This window comes from Drosophila guanche, unplaced genomic scaffold, assembly GCF_900245975.1.
Source record: "Drosophila guanche unplaced genomic scaffold, DGUA_6, whole genome shotgun sequence".
In the NCBI taxonomy this organism is placed as follows: Eukaryota; Metazoa; Arthropoda; class Insecta; order Diptera; family Drosophilidae; genus Drosophila; species Drosophila guanche.
Window position 1 is genome coordinate 2,156,854 of NW_022995753.1, and position 25,339 is coordinate 2,182,192.

At 48.6% G+C, this 25,339-nt stretch overlaps 8 protein-coding genes and 1 long non-coding RNA gene across 11 annotated transcripts in view; 4 read left to right on the forward strand and 5 right to left on the reverse strand.

Moving 5' to 3' along the window:
* Positions 1-553: 553 nt before the first annotated feature.
* On the reverse strand, positions 554-2,714 carry LOC117588563. The gene is made up of 2 exons (XM_034279950.1): positions 1,927-2,714; positions 554-1,866 (listed from the first exon to the last, which is right to left on the reverse strand). The coding sequence occupies exons 1-2, from the start codon at positions 2,258-2,260 to the stop codon at positions 704-706; spliced, it is 1,497 nt and encodes a 498-aa protein (XP_034135841.1). The 5' UTR covers positions 2,261-2,714; the 3' UTR covers positions 554-703.
* Positions 2,715-3,931: 1,217 nt separating this feature from the next.
* On the reverse strand, positions 3,932-5,878 carry LOC117588499. 2 transcript variants are annotated; one of them, XM_034279809.1, is made up of 4 exons: positions 5,673-5,878; positions 5,301-5,489; positions 4,659-4,744; positions 3,932-4,605 (listed from the first exon to the last, which is right to left on the reverse strand). In XM_034279809.1, exons 1-4 carry the CDS (start codon positions 5,727-5,729, stop codon positions 4,059-4,061), a joined length of 879 nt encoding a protein of 292 aa, XP_034135700.1. In that variant the 5' UTR covers positions 5,730-5,878; the 3' UTR covers positions 3,932-4,058. The 2 variants fall into 2 exon arrangements, with proteins under 2 accessions (XP_034135700.1, XP_034135702.1); XM_034279811.1 differs by lacking the exon at positions 5,673-5,878 and adding an exon at positions 4,842-5,098 and having other exon boundaries at positions 5,301-5,435.
* A 1,375-nt stretch (positions 5,879-7,253) lies between these two features.
* Positions 7,254-8,366, forward strand: LOC117588500 (sepiapterin reductase). The gene has a single exon (XM_034279812.1). It carries the CDS (start codon positions 7,371-7,373, stop codon positions 8,175-8,177), a length of 807 nt encoding a protein of 268 aa, XP_034135703.1. The 5' UTR covers positions 7,254-7,370; the 3' UTR covers positions 8,178-8,366.
* Positions 8,367-9,333: 967 nt separating this feature from the next.
* LOC117588379 (sepiapterin reductase) lies at positions 9,334-10,227 on the forward strand. The gene has a single exon (XM_034279601.1). It carries the CDS (start codon positions 9,399-9,401, stop codon positions 10,188-10,190), a length of 792 nt encoding a protein of 263 aa, XP_034135492.1. The 5' UTR covers positions 9,334-9,398; the 3' UTR covers positions 10,191-10,227.
* A 12-nt stretch (positions 10,228-10,239) lies between these two features.
* Positions 10,240-11,903, reverse strand: LOC117588377 (splicing factor ESS-2 homolog). Its single transcript, XM_034279598.1, has 2 exons — positions 11,457-11,903; positions 10,240-11,399 (listed from the first exon to the last, which is right to left on the reverse strand). The coding sequence occupies exons 1-2, from the start codon at positions 11,800-11,802 to the stop codon at positions 10,276-10,278; spliced, it is 1,470 nt and encodes a 489-aa protein (XP_034135489.1). The 5' UTR covers positions 11,803-11,903; the 3' UTR covers positions 10,240-10,275.
* A 523-nt stretch (positions 11,904-12,426) lies between these two features.
* LOC117588380 lies at positions 12,427-14,889 on the forward strand. 2 transcript variants are annotated; one of them, XM_034279602.1, is made up of 3 exons: positions 12,427-12,591; positions 13,982-14,152; positions 14,224-14,889. In XM_034279602.1, the coding sequence occupies exons 1-3, from the start codon at positions 12,534-12,536 to the stop codon at positions 14,694-14,696; spliced, it is 702 nt and encodes a 233-aa protein (XP_034135493.1). In that variant the 5' UTR covers positions 12,427-12,533; the 3' UTR covers positions 14,697-14,889. The 2 variants fall into 2 exon arrangements, with proteins under 2 accessions (XP_034135493.1, XP_034135494.1); XM_034279603.1 differs by having other exon boundaries at positions 12,428-12,591; positions 14,033-14,152.
* A 233-nt stretch (positions 14,890-15,122) lies between these two features.
* LOC117588378 lies at positions 15,123-16,288 on the reverse strand. Its single transcript, XM_034279600.1, has one exon. It carries the CDS (start codon positions 16,183-16,185, stop codon positions 15,364-15,366), a length of 822 nt encoding a protein of 273 aa, XP_034135491.1. The 5' UTR covers positions 16,186-16,288; the 3' UTR covers positions 15,123-15,363.
* A 1,726-nt stretch (positions 16,289-18,014) lies between these two features.
* On the forward strand, positions 18,015-24,421 carry LOC117588638 (T-box transcription factor TBX2). Its single transcript, XM_034280066.1, has 7 exons — positions 18,015-18,946; positions 20,420-20,802; positions 20,934-21,169; positions 21,239-21,395; positions 21,459-21,620; positions 22,191-22,258; positions 23,323-24,421. The coding sequence occupies exons 1-7, from the start codon at positions 18,766-18,768 to the stop codon at positions 24,260-24,262; spliced, it is 2,127 nt and encodes a 708-aa protein (XP_034135957.1). The 5' UTR covers positions 18,015-18,765; the 3' UTR covers positions 24,263-24,421.
* The window catches only part of LOC117588650, a 47,894-nt gene continuing 46,193 nt past the window's right edge, over positions 23,639-25,339 (reverse strand). The window contains exon 4 of the long non-coding RNA XR_004574153.1: positions 23,639-23,677. This is a non-coding gene — a long non-coding RNA (uncharacterized LOC117588650). The remainder of the gene's footprint in view (positions 23,678-25,339) is intronic.

Consider the following 25,339-nt stretch of genomic DNA (forward strand, 5'->3'; position numbering starts at 1 on the left):
GCATTTTTGTAGGCATACTTTTGGGGTAAATGTTTTTAGCAACAGAAATTTCGTGGATTGAAAATTGAATATTGAACCTGAACCTGCAACGCACCCCAACCCTTGAAAATCAAATCAAGCGTGTCCAAGCATTTAAAACAAAAGCAAATAATTTTATTAAACTCTTAATTGGAGCAAAGAAAACGCAGAAAAACGTTGAGCTGCAGACAGACAAAGGCAGACAAAGAAACGTAGACAGAAATTGTTGTGTAGGACAGAGACAGAGATAGAGAGAGAGGAAAGGGATAGGAAATCTAGTTACAGTTATGTATATGCAAGACCCCCCACCCCACAGAGTGCTGCTCCACTGGCCTACATTCGGAAGCAACAATTATCCGACCTCAGCATATTGATTGGGTGCGGTTCACGTTGGGTTCGGATTTTGGTTTGGGTTTTGGGTTTACTTTGGGGTTTTGGGTGTCTCTTCAGTAGCCGTAGCCCTCATCGTGGTTGCAGCTGCAAAGAGAAGAAGAACAAATAAAATGAAAGCGGAAAGTGAATGAAAAAGAAACGGCAACATCATTTTCAGTTTATTATATTCATTTTGTTGTTGTTGTTGTGGGGGTGTTGGGGTGGGGGAACTTGCTTCTTAGGGAACTACAAATGTAAATTAGACATAAGCTAAAGATCACTCTCTGGGACTTGCGGGGGAGGGTACCAGAGCCTAGAACCAGGCTCGCAGATACTCAGAAATGGGTGGCACGTTGTAGGTGTCAACGCTGTAGCCATTCTGGACATGACTATTGTAGCCATAGGTCTTGGCCGGCGCCGTGGAGTAATCTGCGTGTATGGCATGCTCCGGTTCGGTGGTTGACTCGAAGCCCCAGCCGCCGAGGCGTCCGTCGATGAGCTTCTTGAGGAAGTCCGTTGTTTGGCGCTTCTGATTGGGCTCCGGGTAGTGTGTGCTCGACTCCATATAATGTGGATGCGGATAGACAATCTCCGAGATGAGTCTGTTCAGTTGTGAGTCGGAGACATGCTCCACGGGATAGCCACCGCCAAAGTTCTGCAGCGGAGATGCATACCCACGCCGCGTCACCGACTCCAAGTCTCCGGCAAACTGCAGCGGTGTGGAGCCCCGCTCCAGCGGATCTGGCACCGACGTCGTCGACAGCAGACTGCGTAGCTGCGAGTCATCCACGTACTTGAAGTCATCCTGTGGCAGACCCAACGGTGAGGGTATCTGTAGCGGATAGTAACCAAACGCAGAGCGCTTGGATGGTATGTTGTTCTGCTCTTCCATTGGCATTGCCATGGGCAGTTCTGTTTGATCTTCAGCCGCTTCGGTAGCAGGAGTTGGTGGTGCAGGAGGAGGTGGACCAACTGCCGTCACAGCACCACAACCCATGTGACACTGACCCGGCTGGAAGTTGGGATTGAGCGTCTCCGGCATAAACTGTATTATCTCCGGCGCCGTCAAGTCAATCTGGGCACGTTCCCGCTCCAGCAGATCGAACTCTCCTTTGATATCACGCTTGCGCAGTCGCCTGCCCAAACCCAACCAGCCGCCAGCTGGAGTTTTCTTGGTCTTTCGCTTCGTTTTGGAACTCGAGGCTTGCTCCTCCGCCTGCCGCAGCCCAAAGAGTTTCTGTTTCTGCTGCTGCTGGGCAGTCAAATCCTTGTGATAGAGCTTGACATAGCGCTGTGGACGCTCCTGCAGCTGTTGCTGGCGCATTAGCCGCCTGCGAATCAAAGAGCCAGGCGTGCGCAGCTCACGACGACGACGTATGGCATTGGGAGACCTTTGGCCTGTGGCTACTACATACCTTGGCTTGGGGCTGGAGCAGCTGGTGCAACTGCAGCTGGACGTATGCTTGGCAGCACAATCTGTGCAACGGGGTAAACATTTTTAGAATATCTCCTTAAAGGCGGCTGCTGTCAACTCACCTCCTTTGTTGACCGTCACCCGATCCACTTTGGCGTAGAGCTTCGATTCCGGATACTTCGGCGGCGGCGGTGTCCGTGGCTGTTCGACGGTGAAGTCGAAGCTGTAGCTAATCTTTGCCTTGGTTTGCACCGGCTTTTCCACACGGTAGCCGTACTCGCTGGCTCCGTACTTCTTTGGCTTGGGCGGATTGGGCACATTCAGCTGATAGCCCAGCTGGGTGGGACAGGCGCAGCTCTCGCCCGTATAGACAACCTCAACAGGAGCAGCCTGCACAAAGGCTACGGCCAGCGCCAGCACCAGGGCCAGGCCCAGCAGGGTTATCAGTTGGCGCATAATTTTCTCTTTGATTTGGATCGGTTCGGATCGCTGTCTGCTTTCGTGTCTGCCTTTGTGGCTACTACTAGCCGCAGCTTCAATTGTCGCATTCTTTATATGGAATCATTGCATCCACTGTTGCAATCTCTCACGCAGCCGCCGGCCACCGGTCACCGGCCACGTCTCTGGGCTTGAGGTTGGGCGACTAAAAACAAATACACCGTGCCGTGCCGTGCAGCTCGTTGAACTTGAACTTAAGCAAGGTTTTCTCTCCATATGCTCTGCTCTCTCCCCGATCGTGTGTGTTTGGTTTTTGTTGGTGTATTGCTGACCTTTTCAAATACCTCTTCATTGGCTTTGCTCATGGTTTCCACCAAAAGTCATGTTCCCCGCTTTTCGATGCTTCTTTCGGCGTCTTTCAGCGTTTAAATTGGCCAAATCCAAATGTTTAACGAAATGCATTTGATCGTTTGGCTGCCACACATTCCAGGTGTGCCATAAACTGTTTTGTTTGCACAAAATTATCCGAGGAAAAAGTACTTACATCGCGAGTAATCGTAAATCAAGGAATTTCCAGTTTTCCAGTCATCAGTTCGTGCGGGAAGTCGGAGTGCGGTCCGAAAATATATCGAGTGCAACAATTGAGTAAATTCATCTGAGATTCCCTGAAATTGTAACAAGAGTGAACCGTTTTTTTTTTTTAATTGCTGTGAGTTTTAATTAATTAATTTAAAAGATTTCGCATGTTTATGAACGTGCAGAAGCTCATTAATTTTGCGGCAGTTACATACATACACAAAACATACATGTATGTACATATGTATACAATCTCTGGATTTTGTTTACATTGCAATGTGCACTACAGAGAAGAAATTGTTTATTTTGGGCAGCCTCTTCGCTGGAAACTGACACCAGAGATCGATCCGCCCTCCATGCGGATTGTCTTGCCTTCCTGGACGTTGCCTTTCGATCGTTTGTTTTGGTCTGTGGCACGGCTACGCTTGAGAAGCGAAGAGGCAGTGCAGTGTTGACTAACGTTAGGGACCAGCCCAGCCAATTTGCGAATTTTTCGCGGAAGTTTGGCCCTTGTGTCGTAGCCCTCATCCACTGCATGAAGATTCTTGCTGCTCTTGAGGCACAGTGGGTTTCCCACTCTTCCGCAGCGCAGTCCACAGATTAAGCTGCTTTTTAGCTGCAGATTAAACAGCTGTTATGACACAGGCAGTTTGATCTTTTCAGTTTGGCGCCGTTTCTCCTTCTGTCTTCCTCATCCTCGCGTTTTGGCCGTTTTGTTGCTTTAAAAGATGCCTAAGCCGAATAGTCGAAGCTCGTGAAGTTGGTGGTGAGTCGAATTAAAATTGCTTCTTGCCATCAGAACAAAATCTACTCCGGTGTTGACTCTGGAATGTAAAGCAGTCAGCAGATGGCAGCATTCAGTTCGCGCGAGAAGTCAGGTAAGTCGAATTTAAAATGGAGTAAAGCTTCAATATAAACAAATTCCCTAATTTTTACAGGAAAATAAACTTCATAAACTGCGGGTCAGCCATTGCCCCAGGCCTGCCTTCTGTCTTCCAACAAACACGAGTCTATGGCTAAGATACGGAGGCGGATCACAAAGAGTCCTCTACGGAGCCAGGGCTGGCCACAAACTAGCAAATGAAAACCAACTAAATTGTTTGCTTGCATAAATAGTGGAAAGTACATTCTAGTACACAAATGTATTTAAGCTCTAGGACAGCCAAGCAACATCCATTCATTGCTTAACATAAATAAATAATTATTTACAATCGGAAGTGTGAGAGGAGGCAGACAATGCCTAATAGCAGCTGCCAGCATCAGGCTCCTGGCGATTCGCATTGCGGTAGGAGGTAATGCGGCCCGGCTTGAAGCCACAGTCAACGGAAACCTTGCCGGCCACCTTGCCGTAGCCATCGTTGGAGCTCTTGGAGGCGTAGCTGCTGGAGGCATAGCTCGAGCGGGAGCTGGTTATTTTCTTGAATTTGGGATTCTTGTACTGCTCGGTGATGTAGCCCAGCTGCTTGTAGGTCAACTGTGGTGTTGGGTCATCGTCGGAGGACTGCTGTTGCTCCTCCTCCTCGATGTACTCCTCCTCCTCTTCCTGCTTGGCCACATAGTTGGGCTTCTTCAGGGTGATGACCTCGCTCTTCAGCTTGAACAGATTCTCCTCGGGCACATTGGAGAAGTGAACCTTTTGCACACCATCCACAGGCTTCTGGGCGAATCCAAAGGCCAGCTTAGCCTCGGGCACATTGATGGCCTTACCAGCCTGGGCTGCCAAACTCACACTAATGGGATCTGCGGCCGGACTGTTATCTTCCGTCTTCTCCGCCGAATAGGCAATGCTGTGAACGAAGCAGTTGATTATGGACTCCATGATGGAAATTGATCCACTTACTTGCCATAGCTGGAACTGGAGCTGGAGCTGCTGCTGTAGCTATCGGTGCTTTGTTGGCATGAGCAGGTGGGCTTGCATGGTGTCGTCTGTGTGTAAATGATTGAGAGTTTTGGGAGGGTATCGTTATAAGGTATCGAATTTGGTTTCTATCACTTCAGTTTGCTGTTGCTCGGAAGCACGTACGGAGCGATAATGATGACGGCGAAGAGCATAATGATGGTGAAGTTTACGATGATGAGGCATAGCTGAAGCACTGGTTAGTATTCCAACCCACGACTCACTCGCGCGGCTCTCTGATAAAATATATTCGATGCGGAAACACTAAAGGTATGTACTTGAGGATGATGATGTTGATGTTGCTCATGTTGATGATGGATGTGGGCGCACTGGTTGCATTTATCATTTAGTTACTGGTTCTAGGACTTATTCTAAGACTTAAACTAGAATGGGTGGTTAGTCATGGAGTTAGATTTGATATTGATAGCCGGATGGACGCCTCTTGTAGCAATCGATATGCTCCAGACGCTGCAGACGCTCGGCCAGACGGCGAGCCGCCAGTGTTTTGGCTTCGAGTGCACCCTCGAGCATACGGCGGCCCAAGAGGTTGTTGAAGGCATGCACATATTGAAAGATATCACGTACTTTTCCGCAGGTCTTTGGCAGTTGGGCGGGCTCAATCAGCTGCTTGCTGCACCAGCAATTGTCACCGATCGGCGAGAGATTTACATCACTGGGCTCATAGTAGCGGGGCTTGGGACGCACAACTGTCGGTCCCTGGCAGCTTTGGCAATAGTCGGTACCCTTCTCCGAGCACACACAGGCAGCCAGCAACTGTAATAACCGAAATCAAACACATTTAGCATTCATTGCAAAAAAAAAACCCTAGAATTTCGTCAACAGTGTTGGCGCTCAGCGTCACAATAGTCGTCTCACTTGCACACGCACAATTAGTCCCGGTAACGGTCCCGTTCAAAACAAATAGCTCGTGCTCGCTCTTTCCTTCGTTATGCTTACCACTTGAGTGCAGTGCATTGCCAGCAGCAATGAGATAAACAGTTTACAGGCTTGCATCTTGACTTCTTGGCTTGGTTCTTATCGGTCGCGTGCCGCTCGGTGCTCGTTAAAAGTTTGAACTGCTTATGGAGGCGGTCCACACGTTTTATATACCCCAGAAGATTGAGAAACGCTGCTTAGGTTCTTGTCATTGCAATTGCTCTCAGAACATGCATTAGTTTCGTTGTTTTTGTTGTTGTGACCGTTTCTCTCTCAATTCGGGCTAAATGAAATCTTGGCCATTCATGGTTAAGGTTCAATGCAGCATCTCACATGGTCCAAGCACAACGCTTTCTCGCTTTGAGTTTGTCTGGCCCACCAGGGTCAGGCTCAGATTCGGGCGCTGTTTGCTGATGCTGCAGCAGCAGCCACGCCGTCCGCCATCGCCAAACTCACCGCCACCGCCGCTGCTTTCATCCAGTAGGTACGTGCTCCCCCGAATTGGGTAGCGCCCAACCTGATATTGATACAAAGCAAAATCACCATAAACAAACGAATCTAGTGAATTCCATAGAATTTCATATCGCCACCAAGTCGCCAGCGACAAATATTAACAATGAAGTTGCGACAAAGTCGAAATGCCATTCGAATTATTGTACATATACATATTTGTTGCGATTAGCTGTAGCTGCGTGTTCCCAATCCATAAATTGGGCCAGCGTCATCTCGCGAATTGACCCCTGGGAGCAGACGCTAAAGAAACGGAATTAGGCCGTTAACCTAATTTCTGGATTGTTATTGTTTTCGGATTTTAACATTGTCTGTGCGAATGTGGGTGTGTGCGTGCATATCGAAACAATCTGGTGCACATTATTTGCAATCTAATTCACAATCCACGTCTTTGGGCGGCATCTTGGTGCATGTTAACTGATGTAACAAGTAATTAATTTACGATCGCACTTGCATTTGTTTAGAATTGCATACATACACACACACACATGTGTAAGCACACACATACTTACATGCACACATGTGTTACCGATTCATTATGCAATCGAAGATCGATGACTGAAAGCGATAACATAAATAACTGCTTGTGCATGCATAATGTAATTATTCTGATAGAAAAATTAATCTCCCACTTGATTTAACCTCTGATTGAGTTATGCCCGTGGCCTTGACTAGCTGCCGTATCAAACATCAAAAACCGGGTTCAGTCGCCTCCGCCCCCCCACTTTCACATTGCCGAATCAAAGACGAAAATAGTCCGGCGATCAGCAGTTGGATTCATGCCAAGAAGGATGCCAGAGGTCAGCTGTCTGGATTGCGTTGCCGAAAAAACTGCCGGTTAATGGGCAATTTACAGGTTAATGGCACGGCAACACGCCGAAGCTGTAGCTGGCAGCCCGGACAGAAAAGTCTTATCAGGAAATGTTATGGCAAATAAGCGCTGAGCTGGCGTACCCACACGATCCAGGCTTGCCATAGATGAACACAAATCTTCAGTAAATAATATTTATATATGTATGTGTGTTTCCCACCTAGTTCATTGGAAGTGAACAGCTTATCTTCCCGAACAGAGTCCAGCTGTTTGAGCCGAGAACTGCTTCCCATTCAGTACAGTTGTACAGCCGCAAGTGAACGCAAGTAGACAATTTTTGGTGCTCTTCTTCCACACGAAGTCCGGGAATCCTGCTCAGAGTCCTCATCCAACTAAATATGGCAGCAAAAAGAATGGATCTAAATATGCGCACCTTCCTGGTGCTGAGTGGCAGCTCAAACCCTTTGGGTCAGACACTGGCCCTGCAGCTATGCAGTCGTTTGGCACCCGGATCGGTTGCCCTCATCCTGGACGATGATAAGGATAAACTTTCTGCCTTGGAGCAGCTGCTCAGGGATCAGCTGAAGCCGGATAAGGTGAAGCTGAGGACTGGCAAGCTGGATGAGCAGCACTCCAATGGTGTGGAGCTGATGGAGCAGGCCCTGCAGCAAGCATCCTCCGGCAGTTTCGAGCGTTCCATCATTGTGCACAACGAGGGATTGGCCGCCACCGAAGTGCTGATGGAGCCACAGTTGTCGCAGGACTGGACCGCCTATGTCCAGCAGCAGTTGTATGCCCCAGTGGCCCTGAATCAGCGCTGGCTGCACTGCAAGCAATTGACTGACGTGCAGAAGCTGGCCATCAATGTGACCTCGTCGCTGCTGGTGCGTCCGCTGATCCACGGTGGTCTGCTCTGCTCCTGCAAGCGTGCCAGGGACATGTACTTCCGTGCCATGGCCTCTGAGGAGTCTCGCCACAATGTCCATGTGCTCAGCTATGCCCCCGGCCTGCTCGACTCCCATCAGACTCAGTGCGATATCAACGGCAATGTGATTACCCCGGAGTCCCTGGTAGCATCGCCACAGATCCAGCAATTGCCACGTGTCCAGCCGCTGCAGGCCACACTCAAGCTGATCAACATTCTGGAGGAGATCTCCTTCGTTTCCGGTCACGATGTCGACTACTACGACACATTCGTTTTATGAGTAGAAACCTGGCGGTGGACTGTGTCCCTGATGGACTCGTTTCTAACCATATTGAACGACTTGGATGCTGCTTTTGATTTAATTGATTTGGACATGAATAAACTGCTGCTGGCCCCGGTACTGGAGGTGGAGGTGAAGGTGGAGAAGAGCGAGAAACTCAGAAAGGAAACTGAGAGAAAAAAGCTAAAATGATTTTTTTATTTCCGGGTAGGGAAAAGGGAAAGGAAAGTTTGTGCATGATGATTATGATAAAGTATGAGCTGCAGAGATGATTGTCCGTTAGGATTGAAAGATAATTAATCCTTTAAGCAGAAGCATTAAGTTCAAATAAGTTTGGGTAGATCCCCGGTAGAACCCCCTTCAAGACAAGCTAAATTTCAGTTGAATCGAAAAAGCCCCCTGGGAAGATCCCCAACGTACATAAGCCGGTATCTTCCTTACGCTCGCCTGTTCCGTTTATGAATCAGCGTTGAAGTCTAAACATATATAATAGGTCCACTTCCAGACATTACCAGTCAAAATCACTGATAAGTGTACATATGTGGGGTGCGCCAGGGCAGGCACGAGATCAGCATACTGTTGCCGGGTGGGTCCCACATCAATCTTGATAAGAGAGCGGATTCATATGGGACTCGCAGCTTGTGGGCATGGGAGCTGCAAATACTTTTCACGCTTGCCCCCACATCTCTTTGCCAATACTTATAGGAAGTCTAGTCGCAGAAACGTAATGGCTAGGCTGTTAATATACATATTCCTCGTTCCACTCTTCAAGGCATACTTTGGGACATAGAAATTAATGAATTCATTAGAAGTTGAAAGCATACACAATATGACTGTAAACTGCTTCTTGGCTTCTTGCACTATTCCTCAATTTTGATATTCGATTTGATATTGCAAACTAGTTAGAACTATCAGCTATGCATATATAATTTATTTCGGAAAATGAATCAATTTGCCACAAGATGACTAATTTGAAAGACTCCCAATTGTTTAATTATCCTAGAAAATAAGGTTTAAACAGCTGCAGCTGCTGCTGGGACCTGTGTAAAGAATTTGTTTTCTAACTGTTTTACAGCACTGCTTGCCTGCTTGCTGGTACTGCTTTGCAATTATCAAAGCACAATCTGGAAAATATCGATAACGACACACAGATACTTTAAGCCGGACAACTGTTGCCTGCCTGCCGCTTGTATTTGGGAAATTAGAAAGTCAAGTCCCAGCATGGATCTGAAGCAAAAAACATATCTTCTGGTGACTGGGGCATCGCGTGGCATTGGTCGCGAGTTTGCCCAGCAGCTGTCGCAGCGCATTGAAGCCTTGGGATCGGTGGTTGTGCTGCTGGGACGCAGCCAGCCGCTGCTCGAGGAGACAAAGGGCACAATTTTGAAGCAAAATCCAGAACTGTCGGTGCACACTTACGCGCTGGACTTGGCCACAGCCAGGTCTGAAGATTTTGCACGCATCCTTAAGTACTCGCAGGTTTCTTCGGCTGACTTCCAGCGGGCCATTGTCATTCACAATGCCGGCACTGTGGGCGACACATCGAAGCGTGCTCGAGAGATTGGCGACACGGAGTATCTGCAGGAGTACTACCACACCAATGTCTTCTCCGCCATTGCCCTCAACTGCGAGTTCATGCGCACATTTGCTGGCATTCCCAAGCTGGTCGTGAACCTGAGCACCCTGGCGGCCATAGCACCAATCTCCTCGATGGCCCACTATTGCACCGTGAAGGCGGCCAGGGAGATGTACTTCCGTGTGTTGGCCACCGAGGAGCCAGCACCGGACACGCTGGTGCTCAACTATGCGCCCGGCATGATTGACACCCAAATGACGGAGCAGGTGCAGCGCGAGGCTCATGATCCCGCCGTGGTGGCCATGTTCCGCGAACAGCGCGAGTCCAAGACAATGCTGACAACGGCACAGACAACGCAGCGTTTCCTCCAGGTGCTCGCAGCACAACGCTTCCAGTCTGGCGACCATGTCGACTACAGGGATCCAGTGGAGCCCTAGATGGCAGTCACACTTTACACTTTGTTTTTTATATATTTTTGTATATTAAAATGTAAACGCAACTAATAAATTAATTGTTCGACAGCTAAAAGAAATCCGCTGCTGCACTGCGTGGCTTTATGGGTATCTTGAGCAGATCGTCTGTGATTGTGGAGCCCGTATCGATGATGGTGTTGCTGGTTGGCGTTGTGATTCTCCTCGGCTTGCCCAGCGGCGTTGTGCTCTTCACCAGACCGGGCGTGATCTTTCGCTTTCTGGCCGCCTGGCCCGGCGTTGGTGTGCGTCGTAGACTGGGCGTGCCGCGCAGCCCCAGCTTGGCAGTGGCCAGATGCTGCGCGGCTGGGGACATGCTGGCCAGACGCTCCATGTTCGTGCGTATCAGCGGTGAGCTGATGTTGCGTCGCGCAGTGTCGAGTGCCACTTGCTTCTGGTTGCGCATCTTCTCGCTGACCCTCTCGGCCAGGGCTATGGCAATGTTCTCGCGGCGAGAGTTCTCGTTGATGCGGAACGAGGGTCCCTGGGTGGGACGCAGCGGAGTGTCACCGCCGTCCAGGCGGAAGGGCGTGCCATCTATCTCGCCCCATGTCATGATGGGGGAGAAGGCCACACCGGGATGCGGTGAGGGAGATCGCAGCAGCGAGAAGCCGCGTATGCGTGGTGGCTCCGTGGAATTGGTTTCACCATCCGCAACCTTTTTACTCTCCACCTCACGCTGGTTGCTCAGACTCTCTGGCAGCCGGGTGGCCTCGTGCTGGATGCTCATGCGACGTTCCGCTGCCTGCACACGCTCCTCCTCGGTCAACTCAACGCCATCCGGCACATACATCACAGAGTTCATGTTGGTGTACTTCCAGGTCTCGATCTTCCTCAGTGGATCGGGCTCCTCGAACTGCTTCTCGATGCTGGGCAGCATGAGGGCACGCGCCAGCTGATCCGCGGACAGCTGCTCGTGATTGTAGAGCAGGGCGTACTTTTGACGCAGCTTCTCCTCGGCCGTCTCAATGATTTCCTGGAAGCTCTGATTGTCCTCGCTCGTGTAGCTCTGCAGGAAGGCATCCAGCGACATTTTGGACGACAATGAACTGCCCTCGGCCGAGCTGCGCGCGCTACTGCTGCTGGTGGTGGAGCACGGTGTGTCCGCACGTTGGAGAGGCGTATTGCTGCGGCTTCCCTGGCTTGCGGGCGTCTCAAAGGTGGCCGGGGACATGGCTAACGAAAGGGAAACACAGAGGAGTGATAGGGAAACTTCTTTAAGCGGCGACTCACCATTGTTGTTCCGGTTGTTGCGCCTCCCGTTCCGGTTGCCCATCCTTGGAGTCCGACCCAGACTGTACCGTGCCCGTATCTCCGCCATTTGCAGAAAGTCACGACGCGCCTCGGCCTCTAGGTAATCATTCTGTGCCCGCAACTTCTCCAAGTCCGGAAAGAAGTCGCGCTGTATGATTTTCGACATCTCTTCTATGTACTGCTCTTCGCTGAGGATTTTCGGTTTGTTTTTGCGTCGCACGAGATCTGTGGGCTTCTTGAAATCAGCCAGAGCCGTGTTCTGGGCCTTGACCATCTCCATGGCCAGGCTGCCGGGTGTTCCAGGTGTACCTGGCGTGGCAGACATTGTTGCAAAAGTCGACACACAGTTTATTTATGCAGATATAGCGATTTTTTTGTAAATTTTACTGGTACCAGTGAAACCACCAGTGTGACCGTCGATTTAATGATAAAATATACCGCCTGACACTAAAAAAATATACCGAAATATACCTTCTTATTTTCACAATATACCGCAAATGTGTGAGTGTCCATGATCAGAAAAGCAATTCCTCAATTCCGATGTCCGTCACAAAGCTGACAGTTTGGAAGTACAGATAAAATCGGTTTTGAGGGCTGAAAAATAACAATGCGTGCATTCGAATTCATTATTTTGTCCTACAAGCACACATACTCCTGCAGCAGCTATGTGGGGTACGCAACCGCAGAGTCAACAGTGACGTTCCGCGATCGGGAAAGGCTGACATATCGATAGGCATTCAACATTTGCGCGCGGCAAAATTTTAAATGTGCAGCCATATCAAATCAATTGATAGTGATTCGTAAGTGCCTGCGTGCGTGTGTTCCACTAGCCCCCCTCCTCGGACCATTTCTTACCTCTATCATACATGGTTACGAATCATGTCGAATGTGCTATCTTATCGCGGCACCCGCAAGCTCCAACCGCGCCCCAATGCCAAGCCAGCCAACGGACTCACCACTCAGTCCATTTTCAGCTTTACTCCGTGTCGCTACTCGATCTCCCCACCTTCCTTCAGTTAACTCGTTCAGTTTAAAGTCTGCAATTAGATATCAAAAATGAAGTTATATTTGTTGTTGATTGCCTCCCTGTGTTTTCTGACCTACATCAGTTGTGGTAAATCTTTTTGACCGTTTATTCTACTTTCCCCGATTTTATATCGCATTGGGTACATTTTTACTTATTTTTTGTTGGTTCAAATTACAAGTGCATTATATAAGAAATTGTGATAAGCGTCGACGGCGGGTAAAAAGAAAAAAAAAAAAACACACACACACAGACATAACAAATCGAAATCCAGCCAAAAGGCAGCGTATCTTATCAATCGCCTACACCCGAGTTGAGTCCATGGTAACTGTTTTCACATATCCCCCAGTGCTGTAAGTCGCCGGCACCCAAGAGTATTTTTCACATACCATACATATGTATGTACCATACATACATACATATGTGTGCATGTACAAGCAGTGCATGAAATATGGTGAAATGGCTTTTCTGTTGTTATTTTATTCGTGTTGCACTGCAAAAAAATAAAAACATATGTAGATGCGCACACATTTGCTACTTCGAAATGAATTGTATATTCTGTTTAATCAAATACTAAAACAATACAAAGAAATTGCACTGAGGAGCAAACGCTTTTCGTTTGACGCTTTACGCTTCACAATTCTCTTTTAGGCTATCCTTCGCCTATGAAATGCCTCGGCCAGCGGTAAAGTCTTTGGCGCGGCACAGTGGGGACTCAGCAATCAAAGTAGAACAATGATTCAGTTTGCAAAAACTGTATTGAACTCTCATCCACTTATTGATTTAGCAAGCTGAATCGGCCCACTGTTCGAGAGTCGCGACTTCTACCTGCCGTCAATGACAAACCCTTTGCGCAGCTGGTCTCGCTCAGAGACGAAGCATAGGCGAAAAGAGAATTGAGAGAATCTAACACCAAGGCCGCGCCATAGTCGGCATTCGGCAGATCCTACAGATATTGAGCAAACTTAATTCAATAGTTAAATGAAGAGCTGGAAAGTTTCTGCGTAAATGTGCTGCACGCATTCCATGCCATCTCTTATCTCTTCCATATTCCAGTTCCACGTGAGACAAACTTCAAGCGAAAGCTAAGCAAGTGCAGTTCCAAATAGTTTCCAAATGTGTGTCCGCTTTTGTGTATTTACTTGGCTAATCGGACTGTGGAGACATACAGAAGTGTGAGAGTGTGTGCGTGTTGACTCATTTTCGGTTTTCTGGTTTATGTACACGCTTGGTCGATAAGAATCGATGGGTATGGGCGCGAAAACGAGATAAGAACTACTGTAGCTCCAAGGGAAAGTGCGTGCCATGAGCATAGGGCAAGGGCGGATGCGAAAGCGCTGAAAGTCAAGCCATAGCAAATGGAACAGGTCCAGTGGCAGGCACTGTACTTGCTTGCTTTTTTATGGTATTTCGAGCATAACTGTTGCTGGATGGGCCGAAGGCTACACACAAAAAAAAAAAACTAATCTAATCTAATCAGGTCTAGCCATGACTCAAAGCAAACGCAACGTTCCCCTCGCTAAATTCGCAGATGGCTGCATCCAGTGCAACTCGAAGACCGAGCCCCGTTGCGCCACCGATCCCCTCAGTCTGTTCACCAAAAACTGCTCCGAGTCCATCGGCGGATCAGAGTGCTTCGTGCGTGTTCTGGGTGAGTATTTTTTTGCACTGGCGTTTTCCCTGCACTGCTTATCGAACTGCTATTCCCAAACCAATCCATAGATGGCGTCACCATTCGCGGCTGTGCCAAAGATCTGACCAACGCCACCAAGGCCGCGTGCAACAATGAGCTGGAGTGCCAGATCTGCACCTACACGGAGGGCTGCAACCGTCAGATGTTCCCCTCGTCGCGTGCCCAGTGCCTCCAGTGCTCGGGCAACTCCACCTCCTCGCCATGTGCCAGTCAGGTGTACGACCACGCCTCCATCTGCCCCATCTACAAGCTGGGCGATCTCTGCTACATTCGCAACAGCAACCGCACCGCTGACGGCTCCTTCCAGCGCGGCTGCCTCAGCACCGCCCAGGCCAACAAGCAGTGCATCAAGGATGGCAACTGCTTCACGTGCACGGGCCGCGGCTGCAACTTCCTGCAGGCCAACGACACACTGATCCCCCTGGCTCGCGACTCCAGTGCCCAGCTGATGCTGTCGATGTCTCTGCTCCTCATGGGCCTTCTCACCGCCTGGATGCTGTAGGTGCCCTCGCCATTGGGGACACTCGTTTGTCCCTGAGAGCACCGAAAGATACATTTTTTCGTGCATTCTATTAGCCATGCATTTTTTTTTTGTAATTCTTTAAAATTCACACTCTGCCTTTGTTTGCTTTCTGAGCCACCACCAAAAACGGAGAGGCGAAAGCAAAAATAAAGATACAAATTGTAATGGAAAAGAGGGGAAACGAAATATTGATCAAACACTTTTGTTTGCTTTCGATTTTATGAGGTGCCAACGGTCGGGACACTTCGGCACTTGACACCCCCAAGCAATGCAGTTGACAGTTCCCGGTCCGCCACTCTTGCCAGCGAACCGGAAGCTCCACGGCAGTGGAGGGGCTGCATAAATGTGTCGACGCCTCCAAAATGTTTGTCAATTAGTTTTCAGTGTCTTTGGGTTTATTTTTTGTTTTATTATTGTTTCTGGGTTCTTCCTGGCTGCCCTTACAAGCTGAACTATGGCCAGCTATACGCAAAATATTGACTTGGATCCTCATCGATGCTCCTCTCGAAGTAGCAACTTGAAACGGATTGATTGCAAATTGGAATGAAAATGTTGAAAATCGTTTGATCTGTCGGAATGTTTGAATTTTGGTGTGGAAACTGATATTTGGTTGGCTTTTGTCTTGTTTCTTGAGATTTGTGGGAGTTTAATGAGATTTGGCAATGGTCTTCTCATTGTTCGTGTCAGTGTCCGAGTCCTCTAGGATCTCGTCCCATGTCTTCGGCTCATTCAGCTCCGAGGACTCCTTTTGCTCCTCAAGCTTGCTCCAGTCGCGAGACTCCTTGCGCACCTCCAGCTTGCTCCAATCCTGAGAGTCCTTCGCCTCCAACTTTGGCTCCAGTCCCAGCGCAGCATCGCTGATGGCCAGCTCATCCTGGCAGGGCAGCTCGTCAGGCGAACTCTGATTGGAATTATTATGCAACATGTCAAATAATTCCACCTTATCGTCTGAGACCTCGGAGTTCACCTCAAGATCTTTCTCATCATCTTTCTCCAGCGACTGATCGTTGGTGCCGTCACTTGCGAGCGCTGGAATGACTGGAGCGGGTGCCGGAACGGGCTCAATGAGGGAGGCCGCCGAAGCGGCTTTGACCAGGCGAAGGTGGTTCAGTCTCGATTTAGAAATGCCGCCCGTCTTCAGCATGTGATCATATGTCTCCGTCATGTGCTCGTGAACGAGCAGACCCTTCAATGCCTTCAGCTCCTCCTCCAGCTCGATTTCGAGCAGGCGCTTCTCGCTGGCGATAACCGGCTGCCAGTACAGCTCCAGCGTGGACATGTGCGTCACACCGATGTCCTCGAGCTTAACGCGGTTCTTGAGAATCATCTTCTTGAATACCAGCCGACTGAAGCCCATGGGCACGCGCAACACTTGCCCGATCTGGAGCTTCAGGTCGCCCGCGGTGCCATAGCGATGCGACTTGTAGAGGGACATCTTGCCATCACGTGTCTGCACACAGACTTGCATTTTGTTGCCTCCTTAACGCTTTCAATTACGAATTTGGACTAGAATTTAATACAACTGAACGCACGTGTGCTGCTGCTGCTGCTGCTGCTATGTGCGGCGTGCGGTAAATGTGACTTTAGACGCCTGGCTAAACGATCAAAGATTAGATGTTGAAATTTACAATGGATGGATGCTCTCCTCAATCCCTGACCTGATCCTTGATGCTTATGTGCGTTTCGGCCACCGATGCTCAAAGCTAAGCACTTGGATTTTTGATCCGAAAACCGGTTTGCTCTTTGCCAAAACGATGCGCAAAACAAAAATGTGACCAGAGGTGTAGACTGCATTCCGCACGGTAGAGGGTAACACTGCTCAGGCCACAGGTTTCTGTTTGTTTATGTTGTGCAAAGTGAATAAAAAGTTAATGAGAACAATGGGAGATTACTCCCAAACTGATTGGCATTGAGTTAGCAGCAGCTAACTGCAGCAACGCAACAAGCTGGATCGTTCAGTCTGCGCTTTTACGAGCATCCAGCCATGAATTGGAATTGTTATTCCAAATACTCGGCCATTTGAATGCCATTTGTTTATGGTTATGCGAACGATTAACAAATAATGCAATAACCATTTCAGTTTCAGTGAGGCATTTGCGCAATTTATGAATTATTTATGGACTCTCCCAATCCAATTCAAATCGCACAAGGCAACGCTCGACCAGAGACCAGGGGCTGGCCACTTAACTCAAAATAATTGTAAACAGTGCGGCAAATGGAAAATGGCCAAGTCCTGGGCGCAACTGGATGTTAAGATTTATGCGATTTATACACACACACACACACACACACACACATATGCGGGAGTAGAGTGGGAAGAGTACGATCTGTGGGTATAAACAAATCGGATCAGGTGTAGCGCTACCAGGCCAGCCATGGCTGCTGCTTCTGCTGCTGCTGCTGCATTTGTGCCGTTAATTGAATGCCTGTGGCTGATGAAAAGCAGACACCAAAAACAACAAAAAGAAGAATCGGATCAGATCGGATCGGATCGGATCGGGGAGCCAGCCGAGCTCTACTCAACGCCATCCACCGCATGCGCCTGGAGTCAGCTCTCGTCCGCTCCCGCCCCTTGGGCTCATGCCAAACAGACGCCATTTTTCTCGCTCTCGCTCTGCCACCCGCTGCCGCTTATTTGTGTCTCTCTTCTGCGTGCGCTCCGTGCCGCTCCTCTCCGGCTATTCCGGTTTATTTAGTATCGAGGTTATGGCGCAATTTGTATTTATGGGCAGCACCACCACACATGTGGCGGCAGTCCAATTAAACGCATTTTCCAAATGACTCAGGTCGGCCCACCCGTTGCCCGGTCAGCACGCCCACTTGCACGCAGCCCAAGCAGTGATCGATCGCAGACACACAGGTCCCCGCTGCCAGAAGACCACGCCCACGCCACAGAGAGAGAGAGAGAGAGAGAGAAAGAGAGCCAGAGCACAGAGGAGCCTGGCATTGTGGTTCATTCTCTGATGGAGTGAAGAACGAATCCTAAACTTTAGATCATTATAATAACAGCTAATAGCTGAGACCCAATCGAATTCATGAAAAGGAACACCAAAAACCACCCAAAGGCAGACTCCACTGTATCCCTGCGGACACTGCGCACGACACATGTCGACGCCTTAGACTTAGCCGCTGGCACAGTTCCCATTGGTCGACGGACTGGCATATGGATGCTCTGTCTAAATTTGGATGCTGCTGGCGGCGATTGGCGCACGGGATAGATGAGAGCCAGAGCCACTGGATCTGGGCGAGATCTTTCAAGTGCGCTGCAGTCAGTCTGCGGCAGAGTTCTTCTCATCTCATTTCTCATTCGGCAGACAATCGCCTGACGGAACGGATGTGTGTGCAACGCTGCAGCCAGTGGATCTTCATCAGATCAGTTCGATTGGTATCAGTTTGTGCGGTGCGTTTGCATAGATAGATAACTAAGTGTCTATTATTCGCGTGTGTGCAGTCGATCGACAAAAATCACTTCACACTTGGCCGGAAGAAGGTGGCAATTGAGGCAACTCAACGCCTCCGCCAACAGCCAAGCGAGACTGCCAGCCAGAGAATTCTGCAACAACAAAATAAGGAAACAAATAAAAGAAGTTCAAGTCAATCAATCGATCGATTCGGGCACTGATCGATCAGGCCGACAACAAAATATTCGCCAGTCAACGCCAACGGGCCATAAAGCAGAAGCGAATCATTTGAAAATCCAAAGAAAACACAAAAGCAAGAACACATTTTGCCTCAAATGGGAATGAAATAAATATATTTTTTTGTTGTTGTTGTGATCGATAAAGCAGTTTCCAGTGTACATCCCATGGGTGTGTGTTCGAGTGTGTGTGCCTGAGTGTGTTCGTGGCTCAATAATCAAATTTGACAACTGCGCGAAAAACGTTTGAGATCAAAACAAATCAAACAAAATCAACCAAATAAATGGGCCAACAATCAGTCCTGTGAGGCTTCCTTTTTTTTATTGTGTTACCCAAAAGTTGCCAGCAATTGACAGATCCGCCGCATAGGGATATTGCCTGTGGTATTGTGAGATTAAAATCGTGCTTAAATGACTCACCTGAGGGGGGGTCCCACGGAGTGCGCCAGCGCCAGCGCCATGATGGGCACCTCGCTGCCCTTTCTGGACAACGGCCTGGGCGCCAGCCTAACGGATTACAGCTGCTACGCGAACGATTACTGGACCACGCCCTACATGAACGGCGGCCTCAGCCCCATGAAACAGATCGAAGGTGAGTGTCGTCTGCCTTGGCCAAAGGGGTTTAGCTGGAACCACAAAAGAGGAAGGGATGTCTGGGGACAGTGGGTGGAAGTAGTTTCTGTACATCAAATGGTTAACATTTATCCATGGTTTACTTTTGCTATAAGGCTAATTATTACACTGAAATTCTGCTTCTAGAACTCTAGTGTCAAATATTAGATATTACTTAGATAATATTTAAAAAAAAAACATTTTTTTTTTATTTTTTTTTTTTTCCCAACTTATTTTGCTATTACTTAAATCTTCACTGATGTAGAAATAAAAATATGTAAAAGAATATTTTCAACTTTTTCGGCTTTTCAATAATATTTTGCCTCATAAATAATTAATTGAAATTTTCAAATTCTGCACTAAAACTAAATGAAATAAATATTTGAGCTTCATTTGCACCATGTGAAGTAAAGTTTAAAGTGCTTTTCGTAATTCAAAAATGATTTCTAAATATTCGAAATGAACAACTTGAACGGAAGGCACTTGAAAAATGCTCATCACAGCTTCCACATAAGTGGAGTCGAGCTCCTCGAGCCGCAATGAGTCCGTGGCTTGGGGGCGAGTGCCACCGAAATTCCGCTTCGGATAAACTAATTACCAAAATACACGAACCATGCCAGCCCAGAAATCAGAGCAATTAGCTCGGGAGAATTCTTTGTGGCAGGCATTTCGTCTCTGCCACTGCCACTGGCTCAGCCTCTGCCTTCTGCCTCCGCCTCTGTTGTTGTTGTTTGATGTTTTTGCGTGACAGAAAAACGATTTTGTGTGCCAAACGTTAATTGATTTTAGAATTCATTCGCGAACAACAGCGAGAAAGCAAAGCGAAAAGTGTGTCCCATTAAGCGACAATCGCTGGCGGGAAAACCGAACCAGAGCAGTCCAACACGCTCGACCTGTCATGGGTCATTGGCAACGATGGCAGGGAACGACCCGCGATGCGCCTTCCTTGCCACTCGCCCAAGCGTTGACAATTAATTTCAGAGCAAAATTGACTCGCAACACGGCCAGGCCTGCACTGCCTGGGGCCCTTTGAGGAGAGAGGAGAGGAGAGGAGAGGGAATAACTAAATTTAGAGCTGGCGTCTCAATCAGCAGCCGCTGCTCTGACGCCTTTTTATAATTGGATATGTTGTCCCATTTGCTCCGTTCTTTGCCCAGCGAAAGTCGGCTCATTATGTTCGGCCAGATTGGGTCGACTGTGGGGCTAACTCTTGTAGGCAAGGACTCTGCAGAGGGAGCCAAACTGCGCCGGCGTGGCGTCTCTCTCCCTCTCTGTGTGGTGTGTCTTCCACTTTAAATCGCATAAATCAAATTAAATGTGAAATTAGCAAAATCTCAGATGCTTTATGTGCGTGTGATTTATGGGCTTGAATTTCCTTTTGGCACCTCACAGATCTGCAGCATAATTAATAATAGTTACAACAACAACAAAACAAAAACCTGACTCCTTACAGCCTGCATACAGACGGCGGGCAAGGATCGCAGCTCTTACAAGCCACTGGAACAGATTGATGCCACATTGGCCGACATCGAGACGCACACAACGGCCAGCAGTGCCACAGCGGCAGCAACCAGCACCGGTAGCAACAGCAGCAACAGCAGTAACAGCAGCAACAGTTCTCTGAGCAACGCAAATGCCGGCTGCCAGGAGCTGGCGGACTATGAAGCCAGCAGCGGCGCAGCATTGGTGCCGGCCACGGGGGACAACACGGCAGCGGGTGGTGCACCGGCCAAGAAATACAACAAGAACCAACACAAAAAAGACAACAACAATCATTTGGAGAACAATGCGGCAAAAGCCAGCCACAGTCAAGGCAACAGCAACGCTGCCAGAGGGGTACGAAAATGTTCTAAGATTTTGCATACTTTTAGCAGCTAAATGAAGACTTTTCTGTGCTTGAAGTAATCCTTTGGTGACGGATTCCCGCTGCCTATCAGTTCTGATTCGTTTTCAAATTGTTTCCGCAGGAATCCGTGGAGGCCGTGCATCCATCGCTGGCCCAGGCCATCGTTGTGCTGGAGACAAAGGCGCTGTGGGATCAGTTTCACGCCCAGGGCACCGAGATGATCATCACGAAGACGGGCCGTCGCATGTTTCCCACGTTTCAGGTGCGCATCGGGGGCCTCGATCCACATGCCACCTACATCTGCATGATGGACTTTGTGCCGATGGACGACAAGCGCTATCGCTATGCCTTTCACAAGTGAGTTAGCCATTTGGCGCGAAGTCGCAGCTGTGTGCGAGTGATCCAATCTGGTCTTGTCCCTGACAGCTCCTGCTGGGTGGTGGCCGGCAAGGCGGATCCCATCTCGCCGCCTCGCATCCACGTGCACCCCGACTCGCCAGCGGCCGGCTCCAACTGGATGAAGCAGATCGTGTCCTTCGACAAGCTGAAGCTAACCAACAACCAGCTGGACGAGAACGGACATGTGAGTGGCCCTGCAGCAGGCTGACCCCCCAGGCTGCTAATCTCTTGCTCCTCCCTGCTCCAGATCATACTGAACTCGATGCACCGCTACCAGCCGCGCTTCCATCTGGTCTACTTGCCCCCCAAGAATGCCTCACTGGACGAGAACGAGCACTCGAGCCACTTTCGCACGTTCATCTTCCCGGAGACGAGCTTCACGGCCGTCACTGCCTACCAGAATCAGCGGGTGAGTGTCCCCCAATTGTTGTCCTCCTGCCACACATTGTTTATGGTATTCCCATAATTTATGGGAGCAGCGGCCAAAATATTATGTGAACTGAGAGAATGTTCCAAGCGTTCCATGTGCCATCAACGACGGCCAAGATACACTCATCAGTGATGTTTTTGCCAGCCAGGATTCCAATTTGATATTCATGCAACTAAATGCCAAAAGTTATGCCAGTTTCACGAGAAACTAGATGGACTCTGGGTCTAGATTTGTCCCTCGAATATAATTCATAATTCTAGCAATTGGGGCTAACAGAGCGGCGCGAGAATGTTTTCTATACATTTGGCCAGACATTCTTAAAAAGTATTTTCAATTATTTATGCGCTCGGTGTGGGCGTCAGCACTTTTCCACCTTCTCTCTCTCTCTCTCTCTTTCAAATTTATGGCACAAGCATTGCCCAATGCAAATTCCAGATTCAACTTGTAAACATTTTTCTCTAATTTGTTGTTGAGCAGCTAATTTATTTGTGCTCGCTGTGGCGTGGCATTCCGAGCATAAATTACCATCAATTCTGTTCGTATTTGCAGGTGACACAGCTGAAGATTTCCAGCAATCCCTTTGCCAAAGGTTTTCGGGACGATGGCACCAACGATGTGTAAGTTTATACTATTCAAACTTTGCCTATAATGCCCAGCCCTAAGGCTCGACAATTTGTGTGGACTGTGGCAGGCTGTGGCAAGTTGAACTAGACATTCCGTCGACGGCGGGCAAAGACGTTCCCGGAATGGCCGATGCGTCGCAGCCAGCTAAATATTCGAAAATAAATGAAAAGGGAAACAATAACTCAAAAACAAAAGAACTTCAAAATGTAGAACAGCCCAGCAGTCAGCAGTCAGCAGCCAGCAGCCAGCAGCCAGCAGCCTCTGTGGCTGATGATGGGAATGCTGATGATGATGCCCGATGCTCGATGCCTGGATGGGACCCGACTGACAGATGCGACGGCGGCATAAACAATTTCTTTCTGTTTTCCGAGGGCTTTTCATATTTGTCGAAAACGGGGAACTGGGAAGCGCCCAGTTCTAAACAAATCAGGGGGTCTGGTCTGCAATTTCTATTGTTTATGCCCTTAATGTTTATCAAAAAACAAAAAAACAAAAAATTCTCAGCATTTCTCATAAATTGTGCTCCAAATTGTTGGCTTAAGGGATTCTGTTCCAACTCAAACGCTTATCAAAAAGTGTTTATTAGAATGGTATTTGAATTATCGTTCGGATCAGATCTTGGCAGATGTTTATTAGCAGACAATTCAGATATATTCACGTGATGTCAGCCTCAATATCAGAGCCGACTCAGGGAGTCATAACAGCAAGCAGTTACAGAGTGGCAACAGCGAGCGGTAGCAGCGGGCAGTAACAGCAAGCGGTTAAAGAGTAGTAACAGCAAGCGGTTAAAGAGTAGTAACAGCAAGCGGTTACACAGCTCGCTAACAGCTAACAGCTCGGTAACATGCTGTGGCTCAGAGCATTTCATTTCAATGCCAATTATGTTGTTTTAAGCACATTTAAAGTAACTTTAGGCAAAACCACTTTGAGATAAACTGTTTGCTACTTTTAGGCTACTTGTTTAGGTACTTACACACATACATATGTACTCAAACTGAAATCGAAGTGGGAAAAACTGCTTAACATTTACAAACCGTTTCGGCTGCTATCTTTACAGTACCAACGGCAGCACGATGAGCCATGAAAGCCAGGCTCGCATGAAGCAACAGCAGCAGCAGCAGCAACAACAGCAGCAACAACTGCAACAACAGCAGCAGCAGTTGAGTGTCAAGGAAAGAACAAGCAGCAACAATTTCAGCCTGAGCTGCACAGAGCTAAATGTGGATCCCCAGCAGCAGCAGCAGCAGCAGCAGCAGCAGCACCATCAGCAGCAGCAACAGAGTGGCATGCAACTGCCAGCCACGCCCTCGAGCAGCTCCGCTTCAGGTAACTCCCCGGATCTGTTGTCCTTTCAAATGGAGCAACTACAGCAGCAGCAGCAACAGCAGCAGCAGCAGCAGCAGCAACATCACCTGCAACAGCAGCAACAGCAGCAGCAGCAGCAACAACATGCCGCGTTGCATCATCAGAGCCACAATCAATATGGCAGCTATCACCATGCCTACCAGACCCATCCACTGACGCCACACTCCACCAGCTCAGCCTCACCGCCAGCTGTAATCCCCGCCAGCAGCACAGCGACGGTCACAGGAGGAGCAGCAGCAGGGGGAGACACCGCGGCAGGAGCAACTGGAACAGGAACAGGAACAGGAACAGAAGTGGGAGCTGTGACTGGCACCGCTCCACAGGTTATGGCTGCCAGCATTTACACCAGCATCGGCCAGCCATATGCCCAGGAGCAGAGCAACTTTGGGGCCATTTACCATCACAATGCGGCCGCTGCCGCTGCCGCCCACTATCATCATGGCCACGCCCACAATCACGCCCATGGGCATGGTCACGGCCCATATGCCAGTGCGTACGACAAGCTGAAGGTGTCGCGGCATGCGGCAGCCGCCGCCTACGGCATGACCGCCGGCTATCAGACCTTCTACGGCTCGGCGGCCCATCATCAGATGATGCGACCCAACAGCTACATAGACCTGGTGCCCCGCTAGATGCCGCTCGGTCAGCCCCCGGGAACCGATCGCAGATCGAACAAGTATTAGCAGCAGTTGAGAAATAAAACCAAGTACATGCAAAAAAGTATTATAAGTATTTCTTCGCTCTCTCTCTTTTTTTTTTTTCCTAGTTCTTAGTGTAAACCAAAAACCAAATTATTTTTGTGCCTTTGTGTAAGAGAAAACCATACCAAAAAAAAATATATATATATGTTTGTATCAGAAAAACAAGAACAAAAAATGCATAATTATAGTTTGTAAAATGTAATTTTATCCTACGATTAATGTTTTAAATGTTATCTACATTTATTATATATATACATTTTTTTTTTTGCCTAACATTTAATCTTGCAGAATCTTGTGGAGTCCTCGCGGCTCGCTCTGATTATTCCTATGGCTTTTATGTACATAAAACATGCAAGAAAAGTGTATCTGCCCTTTCTCTCTCTCTCTCTCTCTCTCTCTCTCTCTCTAAATATACAACTGAAACAATTTCAGCAGCAACAAAACAATCATAAATTAACAAAAACAACAACAACGAAATTTTAATTTTCTTCAATTTCAAAATGGCCGGCGGGGGCCCGCGGGCGATCGGTAATTGGGGAAATGCGGTGTTTGTTTATGGCTTCTCAATGCTCCCTCCGTCCATGCCCCCCATCCAACGCTCTGTCTGACTGGCCATCTCTTTCTAAACAAAAAGTGCCGTTGTTTTAATTGAGAAAAACCAACGAAAGAGCATCGCTCGATCAAGGGTTGGCTGGCATAATCGAATGTCGAACAAGAATGCCGTTATATACATAGGTGGGTGCGATGGAAAGAGACAGAGTGAGAGTGTTCCAGAGGAAGGCAAGGCCAGAGATTGGAGTGGAAGAAAACACAGAGAATTACAAGGTGTGCAGTGAGGCGGGGAAACGTAGAAACAGACAAAATAAGTGAAAGGGTACTTGGCAGAGAGTGCCGCCCCCGGGTGGATGGCAGGAGAAATGCAGAGCGATGGCAGAAAGGTTAAATCGGTAAAAGAGGAGAGGGAGTGTGAGTGGTAGAGGGGTTAAATACCTGTGTGAAGAAGAGGCG

Bases quoted from the DNA above. Each gene is read 5' to 3' on its own strand.
- LOC117588563 (XM_034279950.1), bottom strand. From the start codon at position 2,260: ATGCGCCAACTGATAACCCTGCTGGGCCTGGCCCTGGTGCTGGCGCTG. The intron at 1,867-1,926 runs GTGAGTTGACAG...CCCGTTGCACAG, and splicing joins GGTGACGGTCAACAAAGGAG to ATTGTGCTGCCAAGCATACG.
- LOC117588499 (XM_034279809.1), bottom strand. From the start codon at position 5,729: ATGCAAGCCTGTAAACTGTTTATCTCATTGCTGCTGGCAATGCACTGC. The intron at 4,745-5,300 runs GTACGTGATATC...ATTTACACACAG, and splicing joins TGCCAAAGACCTGCGGAAAA to ACGACACCATGCAAGCCCAC. The intron at 4,606-4,658 runs GTAAGTGGATCA...CTTCGTTCACAG, and splicing joins TCCAGTTCCAGCTATGGCAA to CATTGCCTATTCGGCGGAGA.
- LOC117588500 (XM_034279812.1), top strand. From the start codon at position 7,371: ATGGCAGCAAAAAGAATGGATCTAAATATGCGCACCTTCCTGGTGCTG.
- LOC117588379 (XM_034279601.1), top strand. From the start codon at position 9,399: ATGGATCTGAAGCAAAAAACATATCTTCTGGTGACTGGGGCATCGCGT.
- LOC117588377 (XM_034279598.1), bottom strand. From the start codon at position 11,802: ATGTCTGCCACGCCAGGTACACCTGGAACACCCGGCAGCCTGGCCATG. The intron at 11,400-11,456 runs GTGAGTCGCCGC...CCCTTTCGTTAG, and splicing joins CAACAACCGGAACAACAATG to CCATGTCCCCGGCCACCTTT.
- LOC117588380 (XM_034279602.1), top strand. From the start codon at position 12,534: ATGAAGTTATATTTGTTGTTGATTGCCTCCCTGTGTTTTCTGACCTAC. The intron at 12,592-13,981 runs GTAAATCTTTTT...TAATCTAATCAG, and splicing joins TCTGACCTACATCAGTTGTG to GTCTAGCCATGACTCAAAGC. The intron at 14,153-14,223 runs GTGAGTATTTTT...ACCAATCCATAG, and splicing joins GTGCTTCGTGCGTGTTCTGG to ATGGCGTCACCATTCGCGGC.
- LOC117588378 (XM_034279600.1), bottom strand. From the start codon at position 16,185: ATGCAAGTCTGTGTGCAGACACGTGATGGCAAGATGTCCCTCTACAAG.
- LOC117588638 (XM_034280066.1), top strand. From the start codon at position 18,766: ATGACTCACCTGAGGGGGGGTCCCACGGAGTGCGCCAGCGCCAGCGCC. The intron at 20,803-20,933 runs GTACGAAAATGT...TTGTTTCCGCAG, and splicing joins ACAGCAACGCTGCCAGAGGG to GAATCCGTGGAGGCCGTGCA. The intron at 21,621-22,190 runs GTGAGTGTCCCC...TCGTATTTGCAG, and splicing joins CTGCCTACCAGAATCAGCGG to GTGACACAGCTGAAGATTTC.